General features: G+C 27.4%; 2 protein-coding genes across 3 annotated transcripts in view; one reads left to right on the top strand and one right to left on the bottom strand.

Annotated features, from left to right (window-relative positions):
• Nucleotides 1–21,316, top strand: part of LOC145764173 (WD repeat-containing protein 19-like) — a 40,809-nt gene that overhangs the window by 2,309 nt on the left and 17,184 nt on the right. For both annotated transcript variants that reach the window (XM_082575771.1, XM_082575772.1), the window contains 19 exons: nt 6–200; nt 450–612; nt 784–901; nt 995–1,164; nt 1,391–1,497; nt 1,872–1,994; nt 2,153–2,286; nt 2,556–2,719; nt 2,980–3,140; nt 3,459–3,658; nt 3,907–4,128; nt 4,276–4,450; nt 4,752–4,892; nt 5,152–5,354; nt 5,457–5,562; nt 5,776–5,904; nt 6,046–6,198; nt 6,405–6,535; nt 6,684–6,856. In XM_082575771.1, the coding sequence (XP_082431897.1) occupies nt 6–200; nt 450–612; nt 784–901; nt 995–1,164; nt 1,391–1,497; nt 1,872–1,994; nt 2,153–2,286; nt 2,556–2,719; nt 2,980–3,140; nt 3,459–3,658; nt 3,907–4,128; nt 4,276–4,450; nt 4,752–4,892; nt 5,152–5,354; nt 5,457–5,562; nt 5,776–5,904; nt 6,046–6,198; nt 6,405–6,535; nt 6,684–6,856 (2,968 nt within the window). The remainder of the gene's footprint in view (nt 1–5; nt 201–449; nt 613–783; nt 902–994; nt 1,165–1,390; nt 1,498–1,871; nt 1,995–2,152; nt 2,287–2,555; nt 2,720–2,979; nt 3,141–3,458; nt 3,659–3,906; nt 4,129–4,275; nt 4,451–4,751; nt 4,893–5,151; nt 5,355–5,456; nt 5,563–5,775; nt 5,905–6,045; nt 6,199–6,404; nt 6,536–6,683; nt 6,857–21,316) is intronic.
• Nucleotides 18,063–20,045, bottom strand: LOC145763659 (organic cation transporter protein-like). Its single transcript, XM_082575163.1, is given in 8 exon segments — nt 18,063–18,216; nt 18,379–18,490; nt 18,734–18,939; nt 19,071–19,178; nt 19,359–19,499; nt 19,664–19,730; nt 19,733–19,831; nt 20,036–20,045. Coding segments are annotated over 8 exon segments (897 nt in total).

Here is a 21,316-nt window from a genome sequence, read left to right as displayed (position 1 = left end):
TACAGGTTAGTATACTAGTTGGTAAGAAGACCTTATTTTTGCACAAGCTTTTTGACCCAGAGAATCCCTCAGAACTTGCGTTTCAGACCAAATATGGCAAAGTGGAAGATTACAGATGGTTTGGGGATGGTTATATTATGATTGGCTTCTCACAAGGTTATTTTCTTGTTATTTCAACTCATGTTCAAGAAATTGGAAAGGTATGATATACTTTTTAAGTTGTAACTAAATAAACTTTTTTAAAAAAGAAGAATTATAGAAAGGAAGGCTTATATTTTTTATTTGCGTGAATAATTTATACTCAAATTTATTTTGAAAAGTGTTTATTTTAAACATTCTTATTTTTTATTTTGGGTTATCTTTTTTTGTTAAATCTTAAACATTCTTTATAGATAAGTTTAAGGTATATATATATAAAATTTATTCAAAATATTTACGTATTTTATAAGGAATTATTTCAAGTTCGCAATCATCGTGATTATCTTTCCTCAATTGCAATATCTCCCGTGTTAAACTATGCTGCCTCGTGTGGTGATTCGAGCATACGAATTCACGATCTTCGTGAAATGCAAGAAATAACAGCAATCATTAATCTGGAAGATGAGCCAAAAGGTAATTAGTATTTTTTTTTGTTAGTCATTGAAAACTTTAGGCCGGTTACAAATTATTTTCCAAAAATTGGATTTTCAAAGTAAAAAAATTTGGATATGTATGTAGGCCTATTAATAGTTAAGCAAAATCAAAAAGTCACTTGAATAAAATAGTTGTATGACTATGTTTTAGGTTTAAAAGAGATATCCTGGACAGAAGATGGACAGTTATTAGCCGTTTCTACGGCTCGAGGAAGTCTACATTGTTATCTTACTAAACTTCCCATGTTGGGCGATTCATATGGAACAAAGTAAAATTTTTGCCCAGTTTTAAATTTTTTTAGTTTTAAAAAAATATTTACTATCTACTTAGTTGTTAAGCATGTTTTCACACATTGCTTTAGGCTTGCATATCTCACATCCTTGCTTGAAGTAACTGTGGTAAACAATGTGGAAAATGAGCCTGCAATAGTTGTGCCAATTGATGTTGAGCCCAGTTTTGTGGCTTCAGGTCCTTACCACCTTGCGGTTGGTATGAACAACAGAGCTTGGTTCTATTATCTTTCTGACAGAGGTAGGTACAATTCTTCAGAAAAAAAAATTTAAAAAAAAATTTTTTTTTATGCACATTTGTAAAATATAATTTTAGATTGGAATTGTAAATTAAAGTAGTTTAAATTTGGTTGTACAGACTTTATATGTAAAACAAATGGTGTTCGAAACTTTCTGGGAATGGTCTTCCTTAATTATAAGATTTTTAGCCTTTAATTTTTATATTATATAAATTTTTTCGGTAATAGAAACGGAAAAAACAAGAGATCGAGAATACTTGGGAACAATAAAAAGTATGAGTTTGAATGCTGATTATGCTGCTGTGTTTTTTGAAGGAAAAGTCCAACTTCACATCGTAAGTTAACCAATTCCTTGTCAGATGTAACATTTTTGCGACTATTACAAAGCTTGCTTTAGTTTGCTTCTTAAATGTTGATAAAGTCATAACATAATCAAAATTACTCTTAAGCTTCCTTATATTAATTTTATATATATGCAGTAAATATGTGCACGCTTTTTCACAAAGATTAGATAAGTCAGATAGAAAAACAAAATTGGCTTAAAATATTTTATCTAGGGCATAACAATTTTTTAAACAAATTACTCTAAATAAAATAGTTGATTATAACAAGTTAAAAATGCTTTTTTTTGATAACCTAAAAAAAATTGAAAAAAAAACAACTGAAAAACAAAATTACATTTTTATGAATTTTAAAATTTTTACTTTAGATTGATCAAGGCATGCATGGTGCAGTGGAAGAAAGAGAAGCGAAATTATTTCCTGAGAGAGAAGAAATGGGAAAAATAACTTGCTGTTCACTTACTAATGAGTTTCTCATTTATGCAACTGAGGTTTGTAAATATTTAGTGTTTCAAAATGACATTTTACAAAAACTAACCTATCATTTGTGTGAACCTAAAATAATCCTTTAGTTATTTAATATAGGGAAAAACAGCTTAAAAATCATACAGTATTACTTAAATATTATTTTATTAAATTTAATTTTTAGAGTGGAAATGTGTATTTCTTTTACATCGAGGACTGGGCACAGGTTAATGTCTACAAACACACTTCTGCACTGAGAGGAATTTATCCTGACAGTAGTGGGAGCCATATTGCTTTATTGGATGACAAAGGGGAAGGGTAAGATATGACTTAATAAAATAGTTATTATTTAGCTCTTAAATATTTAAATTATTGTTTTGTTTAAAATTACAGGAGCTAATTTAAAATATATGCTAAATCTACAAAGAAGGTATTTTTTTAAATAGAAAAAAATATAATTTATACTTATGTACAGGTATTACTAATTTCTAATTACTGTTATTTTTTTATTTATTGCAAGTTATAAAACACGAAGATATTGTACCTTATTATCTTTTAAACATTGTTTATTAAAATATACTAAACAGAGTGATATACAACCCTGTGAACGACTCAACCTTCGAAATTCCTAAGTTAACTCCAAACCCGCTTGGTTTATTGTGGGAAAATAATCCTTTTGAGAAGGGAGTGTTTGTTGTATATGATGAAACCACCATATTTACTTACACCTTTAACAGGGAATCAATTAGAGGTAAATTTATAAGGTTATGAGAGATTGTGAATTTTAAAATGGGTAATTGACAATTTTAGATTAATATTGGTTTGAAAATAATTGGGTTTAGTAATTGATAATTATTGATTTGAAGAAGCTTTGATTCAAGATACTTACATTTATAAAAAAAAAAAACTTTTGTTTTTTTTGTCAGTGATAAACAGTGTTTGTTTATATTATAAAAATAGTCAACACTTGAAACTATGCTCATTTTTTTTTTCATTTTTGTTTGTTTTTAGGTTCTTATGTATATCTGGTTGGTACCACCCATTTACCCTTTACACAGAAACCCTTATTACTATACAATGGAACTTTGACTCTTCAACTTGCTAGTGGAAAGACCAGTTCTTTACTTCTTGATACTCACTCTTTTCTGTCGACCAGCGAAACATCACCAGCGGTATAAACATAAGTTGTTTTATTGTGAAAGTTTTTTTTATTTAGGGCAATTAAACTATTACAAATCTTTAATGTTTATAACCTCAATTTATTGGAGAATTTAAAGAATCTTGTCTAAGAAAGATATTAAGGCATTACCTTTTGCAATTTCTTAATGTTAGGTTATTTGTTTCCAATTTTATGGATATTAAGTTTTTGTTTTAATAATATTTTAAAGAATTTAAAGCCCATATTATATTTATCTAAGCATAATTTACTATTTCTTTATGCATACTGCCATGATTCTGTAATTTTTTAAATATTTCTATATTTGTTTAAGATTGACCAGAAAAGTTTACATCAAGCAATTGCTCTAAGACGATGGAAAGAAGCCTGGACAATTTGTTCTGAACTAAAATCTGAACCAAATTGGTTAAAACTGGGTGCCGCCAGCATAAATGCACTTGAAGTTGATCTCGCTATAAGGGTTTATAGATTCCTAAAGGATGCTGGCATGGTATTGGCACTAGAGAAACTAAGGTAAAAAAAAACATTTATTCTATATTAATTTTAGTCACGAGATTTTACAACTGGAATTATTATTTAGTTATAATGAGGTTTATTTTTAAGCTAATTTTTAACTTGTACTTTTTAAGTTTCTTTATCTGATACATAAAACTTTCTTTATTTAAAACATAAATATTTTTTTAATATTTAAATCCTAGAATTGCTCTTTTTGTTTTGAAGTTGTCTTTAAAAGTATTTTTTTAATGATTTTTACATTGCAGAGATGTGGAAGACAGTAATTTGTTAGCTGGAACCCTTGCTTCATACATTGGTGAATTTGATCATGCCCAGGAACTCTTATTAGCCTCAAGTCAACCTTCAGCTGCTCTAGATTTAAGGAGAGATTTAATGCATTGGGACACAGCCTTACAGCTGGCCAACAGACTTGATCCAAAACAAATCCCTTATATTGCTAAAGAGTATGGGCAGCAACTCGAGTTCACGTAAGTTTAAAGTTATTAAGTTTTTTTTTATTAGTTATCTTTTTATTAAAAATCATTATTGCAGTATAAATAATCCTGGTCTGGCCAATACCTGTAGATTTGCTAACCAACATGAATAATTTAAAAAATTATTTTCTAATTTTTTAGGGGCAATTACACTTCTGCGTTATCGCATTATGAAAAGGGAGTTACCAGGTTATCAGAAAATAAAGAACATGACGAAACATGTGCAGCTGGTGTGGCACGTACTGCCATCAGACTTGGTGACATAAGACGAGGCGTCCAACTTGCATTACAACACCCAAGTCGACAACTTAAAAAAGTATTTTTTTTTAGAAATTATTGTTTCTATGAATTTATGACAACTACAATGTTAATTTTAGGTTTTAAAATTTTTTAATTTTTGATTGTTCTTTGAAATCTAAATCAAATTGGACAAATTAGTTTTAAAAGGCAATTTAAAAGAACACAACATTTCCAAATATAGACCTACATAAATTTATTAATATAATTTTTAATGATTAGTTAGTATTTATTTTTTATTTATTAAAATTTAATATTATGATTCAATATTATTCAAATAATATTTTATTTTTATAATTTAAATTATGTAATTTTACAAGGAATGTGGAAGTATATTGGAAGGCATGCGTCAGTATGCAGAAGCTGCTGTGTTATTTGAGAAAGGAGATTACTGTGATAAGGCTGCTGCTGTTTATATTAAAAGCAAAAATTGGCAAAGAGTTGGAGAATTATTACCAAACGTAATTGAACATAGTTCTTTAAATATATTTTGTTATTTTAATACTAAAAGTTTATTTTAATTATTTTGTTTACCTAGATAGCTATAATATTATGATAATAGAGATAGTGTACAAATGACGATATCTTTATGGTTTAAATTACCCTAAGAAACTAAATAAGTTATTTTTTACACTCCTCTAAAATTTTTTATTAATTTTTTTTAAATACGCATATTTTACTTTTATGTAAATAATACCAAAAAAACATTTTTTTATGCAGGTGACTTCTCTCAAAATCCACCTTCAGTATGCCAAAGCAAAAGAGGCAGATGGTAAACATGCAGAGGCAGCCAAGGCCTACCACACTGCAAAAGATTTCGATAATGAAATCCGAATTTATTTGGACCATCTCCGTGACCCAGAAAAAGCTGTACAGGTTGTTAAGTCAAGTGGATCAACAGAGGGGGCAAAAATGGTGGCAAGGTGAGGATTTAAAAGTTTTTTGATTGTTTGGCATCTTGGTGAATTTCCACAACAAAATTTTTTTATTTTTGTTAATATTAATAATATATGATTCAATTGCAGATTTTTCATAAAACTTGGTGATTATGGGTCTGCGATCCAGTTTCTTGTTTTATCAAAATGTAACGATGAAGCTTTTCAAATGGCCCAACAACATGGACAAATGGAAGTATGAAAATATTTTTATAATTTTTTTAATATCAATTTTATCGTTTAAAACAAGGTTATTAAAAAAACAAATTTGTATTTAAATATGTAAATTTTTTAATCAAAATACTACTCAACATATTGTCATAGGAAGTGTATACATATTAAAAATATTTTTTTGGTTACATTAAGCAATATTTGTGTTATTTTAGTAATTGTGATTTTTGTATTAAAGGTGTATGCTGAAATAATTGGTGAAGATGCCACACAGGAGGATTTTAAAAGCATTGCCGTTCATTTTGAAAATGACAAAAATCATTTTCTGGCTGGGAAATTTTTTACATTATGTGGTCAATACCCTAAAGTAAAAATATATTATGTTTATTAAAAGTAATTTTATATAGTATTTTAAAGGTTAAAGAAATATTTTCATACTTATTAAAAAATACAAATTTGCATTTTTAATTCAAAATGATAAATAAATTATAAAAAAAAAATTTTTTAGGCTTTAAAACACTTTCTTAAATGTTCTTCATCGACTGAGAACAGTGATGAAGCAATAGATATGGCAATACAAGCTGTGGCACTGTCAAAAGATAACAGTTTAACCAGACAACTCACCGACTTTTTAATGGGAGAAGTGGATGGCATGCCTAGGGTGAATTTCATTTTAAAAATAATTTTAACTGACACATCATACAAGATATTTGACATTTTTTAAGTTGTTTTCTTAAATAATTGCTTAATTAAGTTCTGGCACTTTTTTTTTAATGTTATAGTATTTTATATTAAAACAATGAAAATATTTTTTAAACTAAATTGTTGTTAAAATTTTGTAACAATATTTTTTAAATTGTTTTTTAGGATGCCAACTATTTGTTTAAACTGTACATGGCATTAAAACACTACAAAGAAGCTGCACAGACAGCAACTATTATATCAAAAGAAGAACAAAAGAATGGAAATTACAGGAAAGCACATGATCTTCTGTTCAGGTACAATAAAATTTTATCTAAACTGGTCTAGTAAAAAAGTAGTTTAACTTTATATTAAAGCTCTGTTTATTTTTTGTTGTTCAAAACCTTTAAAAAAAATTTTAAAATTAAAATTCTCAACTGAAAATTCAAATTTACATTTCTTTAGCATGATGAAAGAGTTAAAAGATCGTGATATTAAAGTGCCTCATGAAATGGAAACCAGTCTTCTCATATTGCACTCATATGTGATCGTGAAAAGTCATGTGAAGAGAGGTGATCATGAAAAAGCTGCAAGAATGTTAATCAGGGTTGCAGATAACATTTCAAAATTTCCTCAACGTAAGTTAATTTTACAATTTTTTTTATAAATTTTTGTTGTTTAAAAAAATTCTAGTTGTAGTTTTTTTTAATAGGCTTTTAGTCTAAAAAACTAGTAATTATTTTAAATGTTATCACAAATTAGCTAATATTAATCTACTGCAAGTTTGCTACCAAAGGTTTTGGGTTCAAGCAAGGGGCAATAATCTACATAAACCATAATTGTATTGTGCAAAGCAGACCATTTATTGTATTCACAATATAAAACAAAAATAACTTAAAAAAACGCTCTATACTAAAAGGCATCAAACTTCAATATAAAATGTCGCTAAAACAAACTTATCGAACTGCAATCTGATAAGAAATTACAGAAAAAAGTAGTTGTTTTTAGATGTTTATATTTTTAAATTAACAAAAACTTTGGTGTTTTATTATCAGTCAGTATTTATTTATTTTTGGAATTTGAAAAATTTTATTATAACATAAACTCGTTACTTAAGTTTCAGTAATGAGGCTTATAGTATGACTTAATTTCTGACTTTTATAAATGGTAAATGCTTTTAATAGTTCTTTATACCTACTAAGCAGAACACAGTTAAGTTAATATTCTTCAAATTTGACTTCTTAACATAAACTTTTAAAATTTATAAAGCATCTTTTTCTTTATCATTTATTTTTAAATCATTCAAAAATTACTTATTTTTAGTTTTAAAGTTTTTATAAAACAAAAAAGATAACTTTAGTTAATTTTTATGACTATATTAAAACTATATTAGTTTCTTTTCAAAGTTTTTGGGAAAAGTTGAAACAAAGAAAAAATTTCTTGAATTTTAAGTATTATTGTTTTAACATAAAAAATGTGATTGTAATTTTTTATGGTTCAAGACTGTCTAATTGAAAAAAATTTGTTTATTACCCAGTTTTAGTATCATGTCCTGACAAATTCAAATTAATTGTATTTAATTTATTAACATAGCTAACCCATAGACCATTAGTGTTAAAGCAAATAACGTTTTTTTGCTTTAGTCATATATTGTTTACACAATCGCTAATGTTTAACTTTATGTATGCTTTTGAAAAGGAAGTAACGGGCCTATATAAAAATATTTAAGCTCTTATTACTTTACGGAGAAGCACATCGTTGATAATTTGATTTTTGTTGAACTTAAATAGAGTTTTAAACAATGGAATCCGAATTAATAAGCAAGTTAAAGTCTTATTGTTCTAAAGTACAGGATGGAAGATACAAAGAAATTGAAGATGAAAAAACACTTGTCAAAACTTCACTTATTTTTCATCAATTGGCTAAACTATACTTTGAGAAGGGAGCAAAAAAAGAAGACAAACTCGCTTTAATTCAAAGCATAGCCTTATGGAATGCTTCACTCCTAAGAAATCCTTATAATTTGGATGTCATTAATGGTTTAAAGGATGCTTGTCAAAGGATCTTAAAAATGACAAATGCTCAAAATCAGTTGAAGAATTTAATAGCGGTAGCTGATGAAGTAAAACCCAAAGTAAAAGTAATGCGAGAAAAAACTAAAGCTGCTTTAGCTAACAAACCTACTTATATGTTTTTCGAATCAAATGGTAGTATTTCCAAAAACATCAAGAAAAGGGCTAAAATTGAAAAAATGAAATTGTTACAGCTCGATATAGCAATCCAGTATACAGACATAATGAAGTTTATATCTGATAAGTGCACTGATGTATTGGGACCAATACCATGTAAATTTGCTCTTGTTGGTATGGGGTCATTAGCAAGACGTGAAATAACACCTTACTCTGATTTTGAACATGTGATTCTACTTGAAGAGGATATTCAAAATACTAAAACCTACAATGCCTTGTTAGAGTATTTTAGATGGTATTCAGTAATATTTCATATAATAATTATTAATTTGGGTGAAACTATTTTACCAACAGTTGCTATTCCTTCTTTAAACAATCCAAATAATAAAGAGCATAACTGGTTTTTTGATTTCAATAAAAAGGGAATTTCTTTTGATGGTTTTCAATTACCTGCATGTAAATTTCCACTTGGAAGGCAAACTACATCAAAGCAAAAACCCCATACTGTTGAATTAATTAAACCTGTTAGTTTAATGCTAAAATTTTTAACTTCTGAAGAAGATCTAAAAAATGGATATCATCTTTCAGATGTTTTAAGACAGACTTGCTTTGTGTCTGGAACAAAAGGTATTCATGAATCTTTTATTAAACAAATGCCTTCTATGGAATGGAATACCGACAAAATGTTAAATGATTTGCAACAATTTAATCTGGAGGAACATTTAAACAAATTTGAGGTATTCGAAATTTTTAATTTGAAATCTTACATTTACCGAGCTATCACTTATTTTGTTTCAGTTCTTGGTCAATTGTTTAAACTAAATAAGTCTTGCAGTTTTGATATACTTCAAAGTTTAATGCAAACTAATGATCTTCCAAAAAACATTGAACATGATATGTCATATGCTGTTGCAATAGCTTGCGAGATACGTTTAAAATCTTACCTAATAGAAGTGGCACAGTCTGATATTTTTACTAAAGGAAATTGGTTTTACATTGAAAAAAATCAAATCATTACAAATTTTAAAGAGATGGTTGGCAAAAATACACTTGCTGAATTTTTGGAAATTGTTGGAAATATTTATTATTATTGTTGCAAAACTCCAATACAAATCAAAAAGCTTACTTCTTTAAGAAATAATTTAGATTATAGAATGTCTGTTTTTGTAATCTTACACATGTATAACGAAATAATTGAGTTATACAATTCAGAAAAAGACAATAAAGCTCTTAGTACTGCTTACATTTGGCACATTCAAAAATATCTTGCATTGAGCTATACGAATTTAGGAAAATATGAAAAGGCAACTAAAATTTATTCAAACATTAGAAGTTATGATGGTATGGCACAATGTAAATTTTATGTTTGTAAAACTGAGAAACATTTTGCTGAACTTACAAAGGACATTGAGATCTCTATCACCAAAATGACAAATTCAATGAAAAGTTTTAACTATTTATGGGATAAATTGACAAATTGTAGGTTGAATATTCTTAAAAAAATAAACCCAGCGAAGAAACATGAATTTCCTCAAATTATCAAGGACATCAACGCAATTACTAAAGATCCCATCAATCTTATAAGAAATCATTTAAATACATATGCAAACGACTCTGGCATTCCTATGGTAGTTTTATTTTTTTTTGAAAAATATAATTGTGTGGAATCTGATTCAAAGTTATGCAGGTTTTTTAAAGATTCTATTTTAAATGAGTATAATCCCTCTTTTTTTAACCTTTATTTGTTGTATTTTAAATCAAATGCTAAATATTTTTCTAAAAATAAAACAAAGCAGCTTATACACCTTTCCGCTAAATTAAAAAAAATGGCTATCGATTTTCAAACAAGCAAATCAAAAATTTCTTTTGATAATGGCGAAATTGCTATGTATCTTGGTTGGTATTTTCAACGCATACAGGATTTTGACATGGCTTATGCATATGCAAGATGGTGTGAATATAATTGTCGAAAAGATACATCATGTTTTGTTGGAAGAATATGCAACTGTTATGCTATTTATGCCGAGTACTATTTTCAAAACAAAGATGTTTCACAGGCATTGCTTTTTAATTTAGCTGAAAAACAAATTTATGATAAGTATAGTGTAATGGGGAGACGAGAAATTATTAACAATATAAAAATATTGTCTGATTTACGTAAATATGTTGCTGAGGCTAAGCGAATATATAATCCAAATAATTGTTAATAATTCACAAAGTATACTAAATTAGCAAGAACCTAAGTTTTTGTTGTTACGTTGGTTAAAAATTATTTTTGTGTATTTTTGTAAACTTGTTTTAAAAGTTGGCGTTGGGTGGGGTTTTAAAAACTATTATTATTATTATTCAAAACAATGTAAATTTAAGTTTTTGTTCTATAAATTAAATCTTTTTATCACAAATACATATTTTTTTTCTAAATAAAATATATTTAAAAATAAGAAAGGTATAGTTTGTTGCTTAACAATAACTTTTTTATTAAGAAGTTATTGTAGATTTGTAGAACCTGTGGTTTTTTTTTTAAAAAGAAATCCCCATTATTTTTTTTTCATTTTAACAAGATATATATATACATTTTTTTATATATTTTAATTGATTAATTTTTTTTTAAAGGGCGATTACAAAATTTTAGATTTTAAGACTTTTTTCATTATGAAATTTAAGTATTACATGATTGCTTTATTAATAGAAGAAAAAAAAAATTATTCAAAACTATAAGGCATATAAAGTTTCTTTATCGTAATCATTTGATATTTACTTAATTTTTGACATGCTTAGTTAAGCTTCAAAAGGGGCTATTAAAACGAAAGGAGAAGTAACTATAGAAATATAATTTTTTTTATTTTTAAGTCAATATAAATATGGCAAAATGTTTTTTTGTTCTTTTTAGTTAAAGTAAAATGGAATTTAAACAAGATGAGTTTAATTTAATAAGCAAATTAAAGTATTGTTGTATCAAAGTACAAGATGGAAAATACAAAGAATTCGAAGATGAAAATACACTTTTTAAAACTGCACATATTTTCCAACAACTTGCTGAACTTTACTTTGCAAAAGGAAAAAAATCAAGCGGACAGACGAACTTTAATTCAAAGCATAGCCTTATGGAATGCTGCACTTTTAAGAAATCCTGCTAACTTGGTTGTCATTAATGATTTACACGTTGCATGCCAAAAAATCTTAAGGATGGCAAAAGCTCAAAAATCATTAACAAATTTAATGGCAATATCTGCTGAAGTAAAATCTAGAATAAAAGTAATGCGAAATATAACTAGTGCTTCTTTAAAAAACCAGCCCTCATTTATTGAATCCTGTAATGTTAACTTAAAAAACAATAACGAAAGGGCAAAAATTGTGAAAATGAAATTGTTACAGCTTAATATAGCAATCCAGTATACCGACATAATGAAGTTTATATCTGATGAGTGCATTGATATATTCAGCCCAACACCATGTGAATTTGCTCTTGTAAGTATGGGTTCTTTAGCAAGACGTGAAATAACTCCCTACTCTGACTTTGAACACATGATTTTGATCAAAGAATGTATTCAAAATAGTAAAACATACCCAGCAGTTTTAGAGTATTTTAAATGGTATTCAGTAATATTTCATATAACAGTTATCAATTTGGGCGAAACCTTTTTACCAGCAGTTGCTATTCCTTCTTTAAACAATCCAAATAATAAAGAGCATAACTGGTTTTTTGACATTAAGGAAAAGGGAATTTCTTTTGATGGATTTCAATTGCCTGCATGTAAATTTCCAGTTGGAAGGCAAACTACATCAAAGCTAAAGCCTCATACTGTTGAATTAATTAAACCTGTTAGTTTAATGCTAAAATTTTTAACTTTTGAAGAAGATCTAAAAAATGGATATCATCTTTCAGATGTTTTAAGACAGACTTGCTTTGTGTCTGGAACAAAAGGTATTCATGAATCTTTTATTAAACAAATGCCTTCTATGGAATGGAATACCGACAAAATGTTAAATGATTTGCAACAATTTAATCTGGAGGAACATTTAAACAAATTTGAGGTATTCGAAATTTTTAATTTGAAATCTTACATTTACCGAGCTATCACTTATTTTGTTTCAGTTCTTGGTCAATTGTTTAAACTAAATAAGTCTTGCAGTTTTGATATACTTCAAAGTTTAATGCAAACTAATGATCTTCCAAAAAACATTGAACATGATATGTCATATGCTGTTGCAATAGCTTGCGAGATACGTTTAAAATCTTACCTAATAGAAGTGGCACAGTCTGATATTTTTACTAAAGGAAATTGGTTTTACATTGAAAAAAATCAAATCATTACAAATTTTAAAGAAATGGTTGGCAAAAATACACTTGCTGAATTTTTGGAAATTGTTGGAAATATTTATTATTATTGTTGCAAAACTCCAATACTAATCAAAAAGCTTACTTCTTTAAGAAATAATTTAGATTATAGAATGTCTGTTTTTGTAATCTTACACATGTATAACGAAATAATTGAGTTATACAATTCAGAAAAAGACAATAAGGCTCTTAGTACTGCTTACATTTGGCACATTCAAAAATATCTTGCATTGAGCTATATGAATTTAGGAAAATATAAAGAGGCAACTAAAGTTTATTCAAACATTAGAAGTTATGATGGTATGGCACAATGTAAATTTTATGTTTGTAAAACTGAGAAACATTTTGCTGAACTTACAAAGGACATTGAGATCTCTATCACCAAAATGACAAGTTCAATGAAAAGTTTTAACTATTTATGGGATAAATTGACAAATTGTAGGTTGAATATTCTTAAAAAAATAAACCCAGCGAAGAAACATGAATTTACTCAATTTATCAAGGACATTTATGCAATTACTAAAGATTCCATCAATCTTATAAGAAATCATTTGAATACATATGCAAACGATTCTGGCATTCCTATGGTAGTTTTATTTTTTTTTTGAAAAATATAATTGTGTGGAGTCTGATTCAACGTTATGCAGGTTTTTTAAAGATTTTATTTTGAATAAGTATAATCCCTCTTTTTTTAGCCTTCATTTGTTGTATTTTAAATCAAATGCTAAATATTTTTCTAAAAATAAAACAAAGCAGCTTATACACCTTTCCGCTAAATTATAAAAAATGGCTATTGATTTTCAAACAAGCAAATCAAAAATTTCTTTTGATAATGGCGAAATCGCTATGTATCTTGGTTGGTATTTTCAACGCATACAGGATTTTGACATGGATTATGCATATGCAAAATGGTGTGAATATAATTGTCGAAAAGATACATCATGTTTTGTTGGAAGAATATGCAACTGTTATGCTATTTATGCCGAGTACTATTTTCAAAACAAAGATGTTTCACAGGCATTGCTTTTTAATTTAGCTGAGAAACAAAATTATGATAAGTATAGTGTAATGGGGAGACGAGAAATTAGTAACAATATAAAAATATTGTCTGATTTACGTAAATATGTTGCTGAGGCTAAGCGAATATATAATCAAAATAATTGTTAATAATTTAAAAAGTATACTAAATTAGCAAGAACCTTAGTTTTTTTGTTACGTTGGTTAAAAATTATTTTTGTGTATTTTTGTAAACTTGTTTTAAAAGTTGGCGTTGGGTGGGGTTTTAAAAACTATTATTATTATTATTCAAAACAATGTAAATTTAAGTTTTTGTTCTTTAAATTAAATCTTTTTACCACAAATATATATTTTTTTTCGAAATAAAATATATTTAAAAATAAGAAAGATATTGTTTGTTGCTTAACAATAATTTTTTATTAAGAAGTTATTGTAGATTAACAACCTATGGTTTTTTTTTTTTAAAAAATTTTTTTTCATTTTAACAAGATATATATATACATTTTTTTATATATTTTAATTGATTAATTTTTTTTTAAAGGGCGATTACAAAATATTAGATTTTAAGACTTTTTTCATTATAAAATTTAAGTTTTATATGATTGCTTTATTAATGGAGTAAAAAAAATTTATTCAAAACTATAAGGCATATAAAGTTTCTTTATCCTAATTATTATATATTTACTTAATTTTTGACATGCTTAGTTAAGCTTCAAAAGGGGCTATTAAAACGAAAAGAGAAGTAACTATAGAAATATGATTTGTTTTATTTTTAAGTCCATATACATATGGCAAAATGTTCTTTTGTTCATTTTAGTTAAAAGAAAAATGGAATTTAAACAAGATGAGTTTAATTTAATAAGCAAATTAAAGTCTTGTTGTATCAAAGTACAAGATGGAAAATACAAAGAATTCGAAGATGAGAATACACTTTTTAAAATTGCACATATTTTCCAACAACTTGCTGAACTTTACTTTGCAAAAGGAAAAAATCAAGCGGACAAACTAACTGTAATTCAAAGCATAGCCTTATGGAATGCTGCACTTTTAAGAAATCCTGTTAACTTGGTTGTCAATAATGGTTTACAGGTTGCATGCCAAAAGATTTTAAGGATGGCAAATGCTCAAAATCCATTTACAAATTGAATGGCAATATCTGCTGAAGTGAAATCTAGAATAAAAGTAATGCGAAATATAACTAGTCCTTCCCCTTATTTATTGAATCCTGTAATGTTAACTCACAAAACAATAACGAAAGGGCAAAAATTGTAAAAATTAAATTGTTACAGCTCAATATAGCAATCCAGTATACTGACATAATGAAGTTTATATCTGATGAGTGCATTGATATATTGGGTCCAATACCATGTGAATTTGTTCTTGTTGGTATGGGTTCTTTAGCAAGACGTGAAATAACTCCCTACTCTGACTTTGAACACATGATTTTACTCAAAGAAGGTATTCAAAATAGTAAAACATACCCAGCAGTTTTAGAGTATTTTAGATGGTATTCAGTAATATTTCATATAACAGTTATCAATTTGGGCGAAACCTTTTTACCAGCAGTTGCTATTCCTTCTTTAAACAATCCAAATAATAAAGAGCATAACTGTTTTTTTGACATCAAGGAAAAGGGAATTTCTTTTGATGGATTTCAATTGCCTGCATGTAAATTTCCACTTGGTAGGCAAACTACATCAAAGCTAAAGCTTCATACTGTTGAATTAATTAAACCTGTTAGTTTAATGCTAAAATTTTAAACTTTTGAAGAAGATCTAAAAAATGGATATCATCTTTCTGATGTTTTAAGGCAGACTTGCTTTGTATCAGGGACCAAAGGTATTCATGAATCTTTTGTTATCAAAATACCTATTTTAGAATCATTTACTGAAAAAATGTTGAATGATTTGCAGCAATTTAATCTTTCCAGAATCTTTACTGAAGGTATGTTCCTACAAAATTTTAATTTTAAATCTTTTATATACAGAGCTATAACATTTTTTGTATCAACTCTCAGTCAAAGGTTTAAAATAAATCAGTCTTGCAGTTTCGATGTTCTTGAAAGTTTAATGCAATCTAATGTTCTTCTAAAAAACATGGGGCATGAAATGTCATATGCTGTTGCAATAGCTTGTGAAATTTGTTTAAAGTCTTACCAAAAAAAAATGTCTCAGTTTGATCTTTTTAAAAGAGGAAATTGGTTTAGCATTGAAAACAATCCCATAGTAAAATATCTTAAACAAATGGTTGGCAAAACTACTCTTGCTGAATTTTTTAAAATTGTTACAGGGATATATCTTGTTTGTAATAAAGACCCATTATTGATCACTAAACTTGTTTCCTCTCGCAATTCTTTAGATAATAAGTTTGGTGTGTTTAAAGTTTTAGAAATGAACAAAGAAAGCATTGACTTGTATAATTCTTTAAAAGACAACATGGCTATAAGTGCTGGTTCTATGTATCGACTTCGCAAATATGCTGGAAGATCTTATGATATTTTAGGGATGTATGGTAAGGCAATTGAAGTTTATACAATGATAAACGAGTTTGAAGGTGTTGCAGAATCATGTTGTTACAAATGTAAATCTCAGGAAGACTATATTAAACTTTGTGAATACACAAAAATATCGATTGACAAATTGAAAAATTCTATTACAAGTTTTAAATATTTAACTAATGAAGTGCCCTATACCATGTCAATAAGTTTTTTTAAAAGATTAATCCCATCAAGATTTGAGGAATTTTTTCAAGTTATAAAAGAAATTCACGAAATAACTCAAGAACCAATTGATCTTATAAGTAATCATGTAATTTCTTATGTTCACCATTCTGAAATACCAAATATGGTCACTCATCAGTTTGAAGCCTTTTTTAACGTTCATATTGATGTGGTTTATTTAAGACTTTAATTAAAAACATTACAGTGGAGTACTCTTATGCTTTACACAACGTAAAGCTTTATTTTAGGCATTTTATTGTTTTTGTGAAACTTGCTTCTAAAAGCCAATAACAGGAAATTTTAAATTTTGCTGTTTTTTTAAAAAAAATGTGTGAATTTCCAGCAAACCAATGCAATATTGGATTTGATCAAGGTGATATAGATTTACAACTTGGTCAATATTTTCTTCGTATCAGTGAGTTTGATATGGCTTATGCATATGTAAGATGGTGTGAACATGTTACACGAAAAGATCTGTCGCTTCACATTAAATCATTATGTACAGGCTATGCTAGTTATGCAGTGTACTATTTTCATAATAAAGACATTTCCACAGCGTTGCTTTTTAATTTAAAAGAAATTTGCCTTCGCCTTGAATATAGTTGAATGGATGATCAAGAGGCGGTTAACATACAAACTATGTTAAGAGATTTTTATAAGTATGTATCGACAGCTTCAAATACTGAAATGTAAATTTAAAAAAAACTTGTATTAACAACTTTCAGTGTTTAATATGCAGGATAAAATTTTACTATTTACAGATAGTCTCTTTTTTCAAAAATAAATTAGGTTAAAAATAGCATTTTGTAAAATTAGGTTTTAGTTTAAAATAGGCGATTATTTTTTTAATTAAATTTGTAGTACATGATAGTTACATTGATTAAAACCTGTTGTGCTAAATGAACTACAGATAATAATATTAAACAAGCTTTTACTTATTTACAATTTCATTTCTAAAATTTATTTGTTTAACATGGCTTAGTTTATTTGTTTTGTTCCCTTTTAAATGTTTTATAAATTGTTAAAATCATGCTTTTAACTTAAATTGGTTAGATTTTTGTTTTGATTTGATAATAAACTAACTAAAGATAGAAATTTAATATAGGTGTTGATAAATGTCAAATTAACTATAGGTTCAAAACTCTTTTTTTAAACGTGACTAAACACTTAAAAACAAATTAGTTAAATAGCATATTGTGCAAAGCAAACAGTTTATTGTATTTACAATTGCAGAACAACAAACACAACAACACAGTTTATTGCATGGCAGTAACAAAACATGCACATATATGGCAATTACTTTTTTTTATTTATAGTAGAAATGTCATTATACTTTTATTTTATACAAACATTTATTTTACTATATGATTTGTAAGGTTAGCATTAATTTTCTTTCGTTTTTAAGTATGTTTGTGAGTTCTGGGTACATTTCTAGTTTTTAATAAGAGTCTTTTACTCTAGTAAATTTTAATACAAATTAGTGTTTAAACTTAATGTAAATTTTAACTTTGTGTATACTCTAAAAATGATGTTGTTATGTTTGTTGATGAAAATGCCCTTTTGTATGGAAAATACCAATTTTATTTAGTAAATACTGGTTTACCTCCAACAATGGACATTAAACCAAATACAACATATGGTAAGGGTTCAGAAATAGCATCCAACATTCCGATAAACGGCGACAAAGTTCCTCCTATCGGGGCAAAACTACTGCACAGCCCCATACCCACATTTCTTTAATAAAAAAGTTAGCATTAAACCTAGTTTTATACTTTTTCATGTATAGATAAAGGTAATAAATACTGACTTTAATGAAGATACTATGTATATATTAAGTTATTAAACTTTATTAAACTTTAAACTTTTTAAATTAAACTTTATATTAAGTTATTAAACTTTTTTGGGTAAAGTTCTGTGGCATAAATATAAACAGAACTAAACGCTGCTGCAATACTGAATTTACCAATCAAAGAACATGTTATATTAAGCCACAGCAATTCTAAAAGAAGTTTAATGGTTAAAAATTTTTTTTGTGACTGATCTATAAATAATGCAATAAACATGTGATAAAGGTTATAGGGTTGTATGTTGGTATACATTCTTAAATATAAAAAACCACTTGCCTTTTGGTACAATCCACATTTTTTATTTTATTTTTTTTTGGTTTTTTGCGCATTGATAAAAGTAAATAATAAATACGATATACAATTAATATTACAACAATGCGACGGGAAAAAATGACAAAATCAATTTAATGATTTAGTAATACAAGCAACACCAGACAGCATTAGTGTAAAAGCAGTAGATAATCTTCTTCCCCATTTTTCCAATATTAAAATGCAAACAAATACTGCCGGTATTTCTACCAAACCCGATAAAAACAAATTGATGAATGGGTCTCCCCCCAAATCAGCTGAATTTAAGGTAAGGCCGTAGTATACACACGAACATACAAGCCTGTGAAAATTTTTTTTTTGCTAAAAATGTATTTTAGATATATCAGTTTACTATACAGCCAAAATGAGTTATATTGCACTTTAGAGCTTAAATAGCAAAATTTGGGTCTGTATAGGCACAAATTTATTTACCAGCAATAAAATAGCTTAAGAGACTTGGATCTCATATTTGGTGGGCCAAAATCTGTTTGTTGTTTTTCTCCAATTTCTACTTCTTCCTCTTTGTCATGTTTATTCTCTCTAGCACAACAATTTGTTTAATCAGAACTTTTATTTTTGAGTAATTAAGGTTAAAAAAAAATATTTTCGAGTTTTATTAAAATCTAACTAACCACTGCAGTTTGGTGAAGTTTTTTTTTGGTCTCTTTTGTTATGAAATTTTTAAAATTTTAGTTTTTGATTCTTTTTGTTATGATTTACCCTTTTGCCATTTGGCTAAGTAGAATAGCGTCATTAGGTTGTTGTGGTAGGTTTGCACTTTTAATAAGTTTTTGTATACCGGCATCAGCCTCTTTGTATCTTTTTCTTGATACTAACCATCTTGGTGATTCAAACAATAACCTTTAAAATTGTATAAAATGTTTATTGGTTGTGTGTTAATTTCTATTATTTTGATTTTCTTATATTTTAAAACACTTTGAAGTTGTTTTGAAAACTTTACAGAAAATTATTATATTTAGTTAGTTGTAAATCATTTGGTATTGTCATTGATAAATATATATTACCAATAAAATGTTAAAATTCCCAGAAATGGTATGGAAATCGCAAGTTGCAACTTTCTCCAATCCCTTAAAAATACCTGTACATTGCAAGCAAGCAGAAGCCCAGGGCATAGAAAGCTTAGCAAGTCTGTCCAACTCTTACCCTGTCTTTTGGCATTACGATTTCAGTTGCTATTTTAATAGTTCAAAATTTTTAATATCATAAAAATGGAGTGTTATGCATTTGTTTAATTTTAAAACAATGATATTAAGCAACAGTTACAAGGTTATATCAACAAATCATTCAAAGCTGCAAACTGCTAACACTAAGGCAAATAATATCTCTCTGCTTTAGTCATGTGCTATTTACTTAACAGGTAATGTTTAACTTATTACATACTTTCATAGAATTTAAAAAGAAAGTTGTAAAAGCAATAAAGTATTTATTCTTTGTTTTAGCCAAAAGAAAGACAATATAAGAAAATTTTTATTTTGATGTTGTTTCGTAGTTGTAAAAGCAAAATGGAACTTGAAAAAAACTTAGTAAGCAACTTAAAATCTTATTGTACCAAAGTTCAATGTGGAAAATACAAAGAAATGGAAGACAAGGAAACACTTTTTCAAACTTCACTTATTTTTAAACAACTGGCCGAACTTTACTTTGCAAAAGGGGGTGGAGAAGCCGACAAACTAACCTTAATTCAAAGCATAGCCTTATGGAATGCTGCACTTCTAAGAAATCCTACTAACATAGATGTAATTAATGGTTTACAAAATGCTTGCAAAGAAATCTTAAGGATGGCAAATGCTCAAAAACTATTAACAAATTTAATGGTGTTAGCTGACAAAGTAAAAGCTAAAATAAAAGTAATGCGAGAAAAAACTTGTGCTACTTTAGCCCACAAATCTAAGTTTAATGTTTCAGAGTCGAGTAATGTTAATTCAAAAAACAATAGGGAAAGGGCAAAAATTGTGAAAATAAAATTGTTACAGCTAAATATAGCAATCCAATATACTGGATTGATGAAGTTTATATCTGATGAGTGCATTGATATATTGGGGAAAATACCATGTAAATTTGCTCTTGTTGGTATGGGGTCATTAGCAAGACGTGAAATAACTCCCTACTCTGATTTTGAACATGTGATTTTACTTAAAGAAGGTATCCAAAATAGTAAAAGATATTCTACAGTATTAAAGTATTTTAGATGGTATTCAGTAATATTTCATGTAATAATTATCAATTTGGGTGAAACTATTTTACCAGCAGTTGCTATTCCTGTTTTAAATGGACAAGAGGACAACTGGTTTTTTGATTTTAATAAAAAAGGAATTTGTTTTGATGGATTTCAATTACCTGCATGTAAATTTCCACTTGGTAGGCAAACTACATCAAAGCTAAAGCCTCATACTGTTGAATTAATTAAACCTGTTAGTTTAATGCTCAAATATTTAACTTCTGAAGAGGATCTAAAAAATGGATATCATCTTTCAGATGTTTTAAGACAGACTTGCTTTGTATCTGGAACAAAAAGTATTCATGAATCTTTTGTTAAGCAAGCACCTTTAATAAAATCTTCTTTAAACAAAATGTTAAGTGACTTGCAGCAATTTAACTTCACAGAACTTGTACTTAGATATGGAATACATGAAAATTTTAATTTTAAATCTTTTATA

Source organism: Corella eumyota, chromosome 1 (assembly GCF_963082875.1).
Source record: "Corella eumyota chromosome 1, kaCorEumy4.1, whole genome shotgun sequence".
Taxonomy (NCBI): Eukaryota; Metazoa; Chordata; class Ascidiacea; order Phlebobranchia; family Corellidae; genus Corella; species Corella eumyota.
The sequence above is the reverse complement of the archived record's forward strand: the minus strand, read 5'-3'. Positions and strand labels throughout refer to the sequence as shown.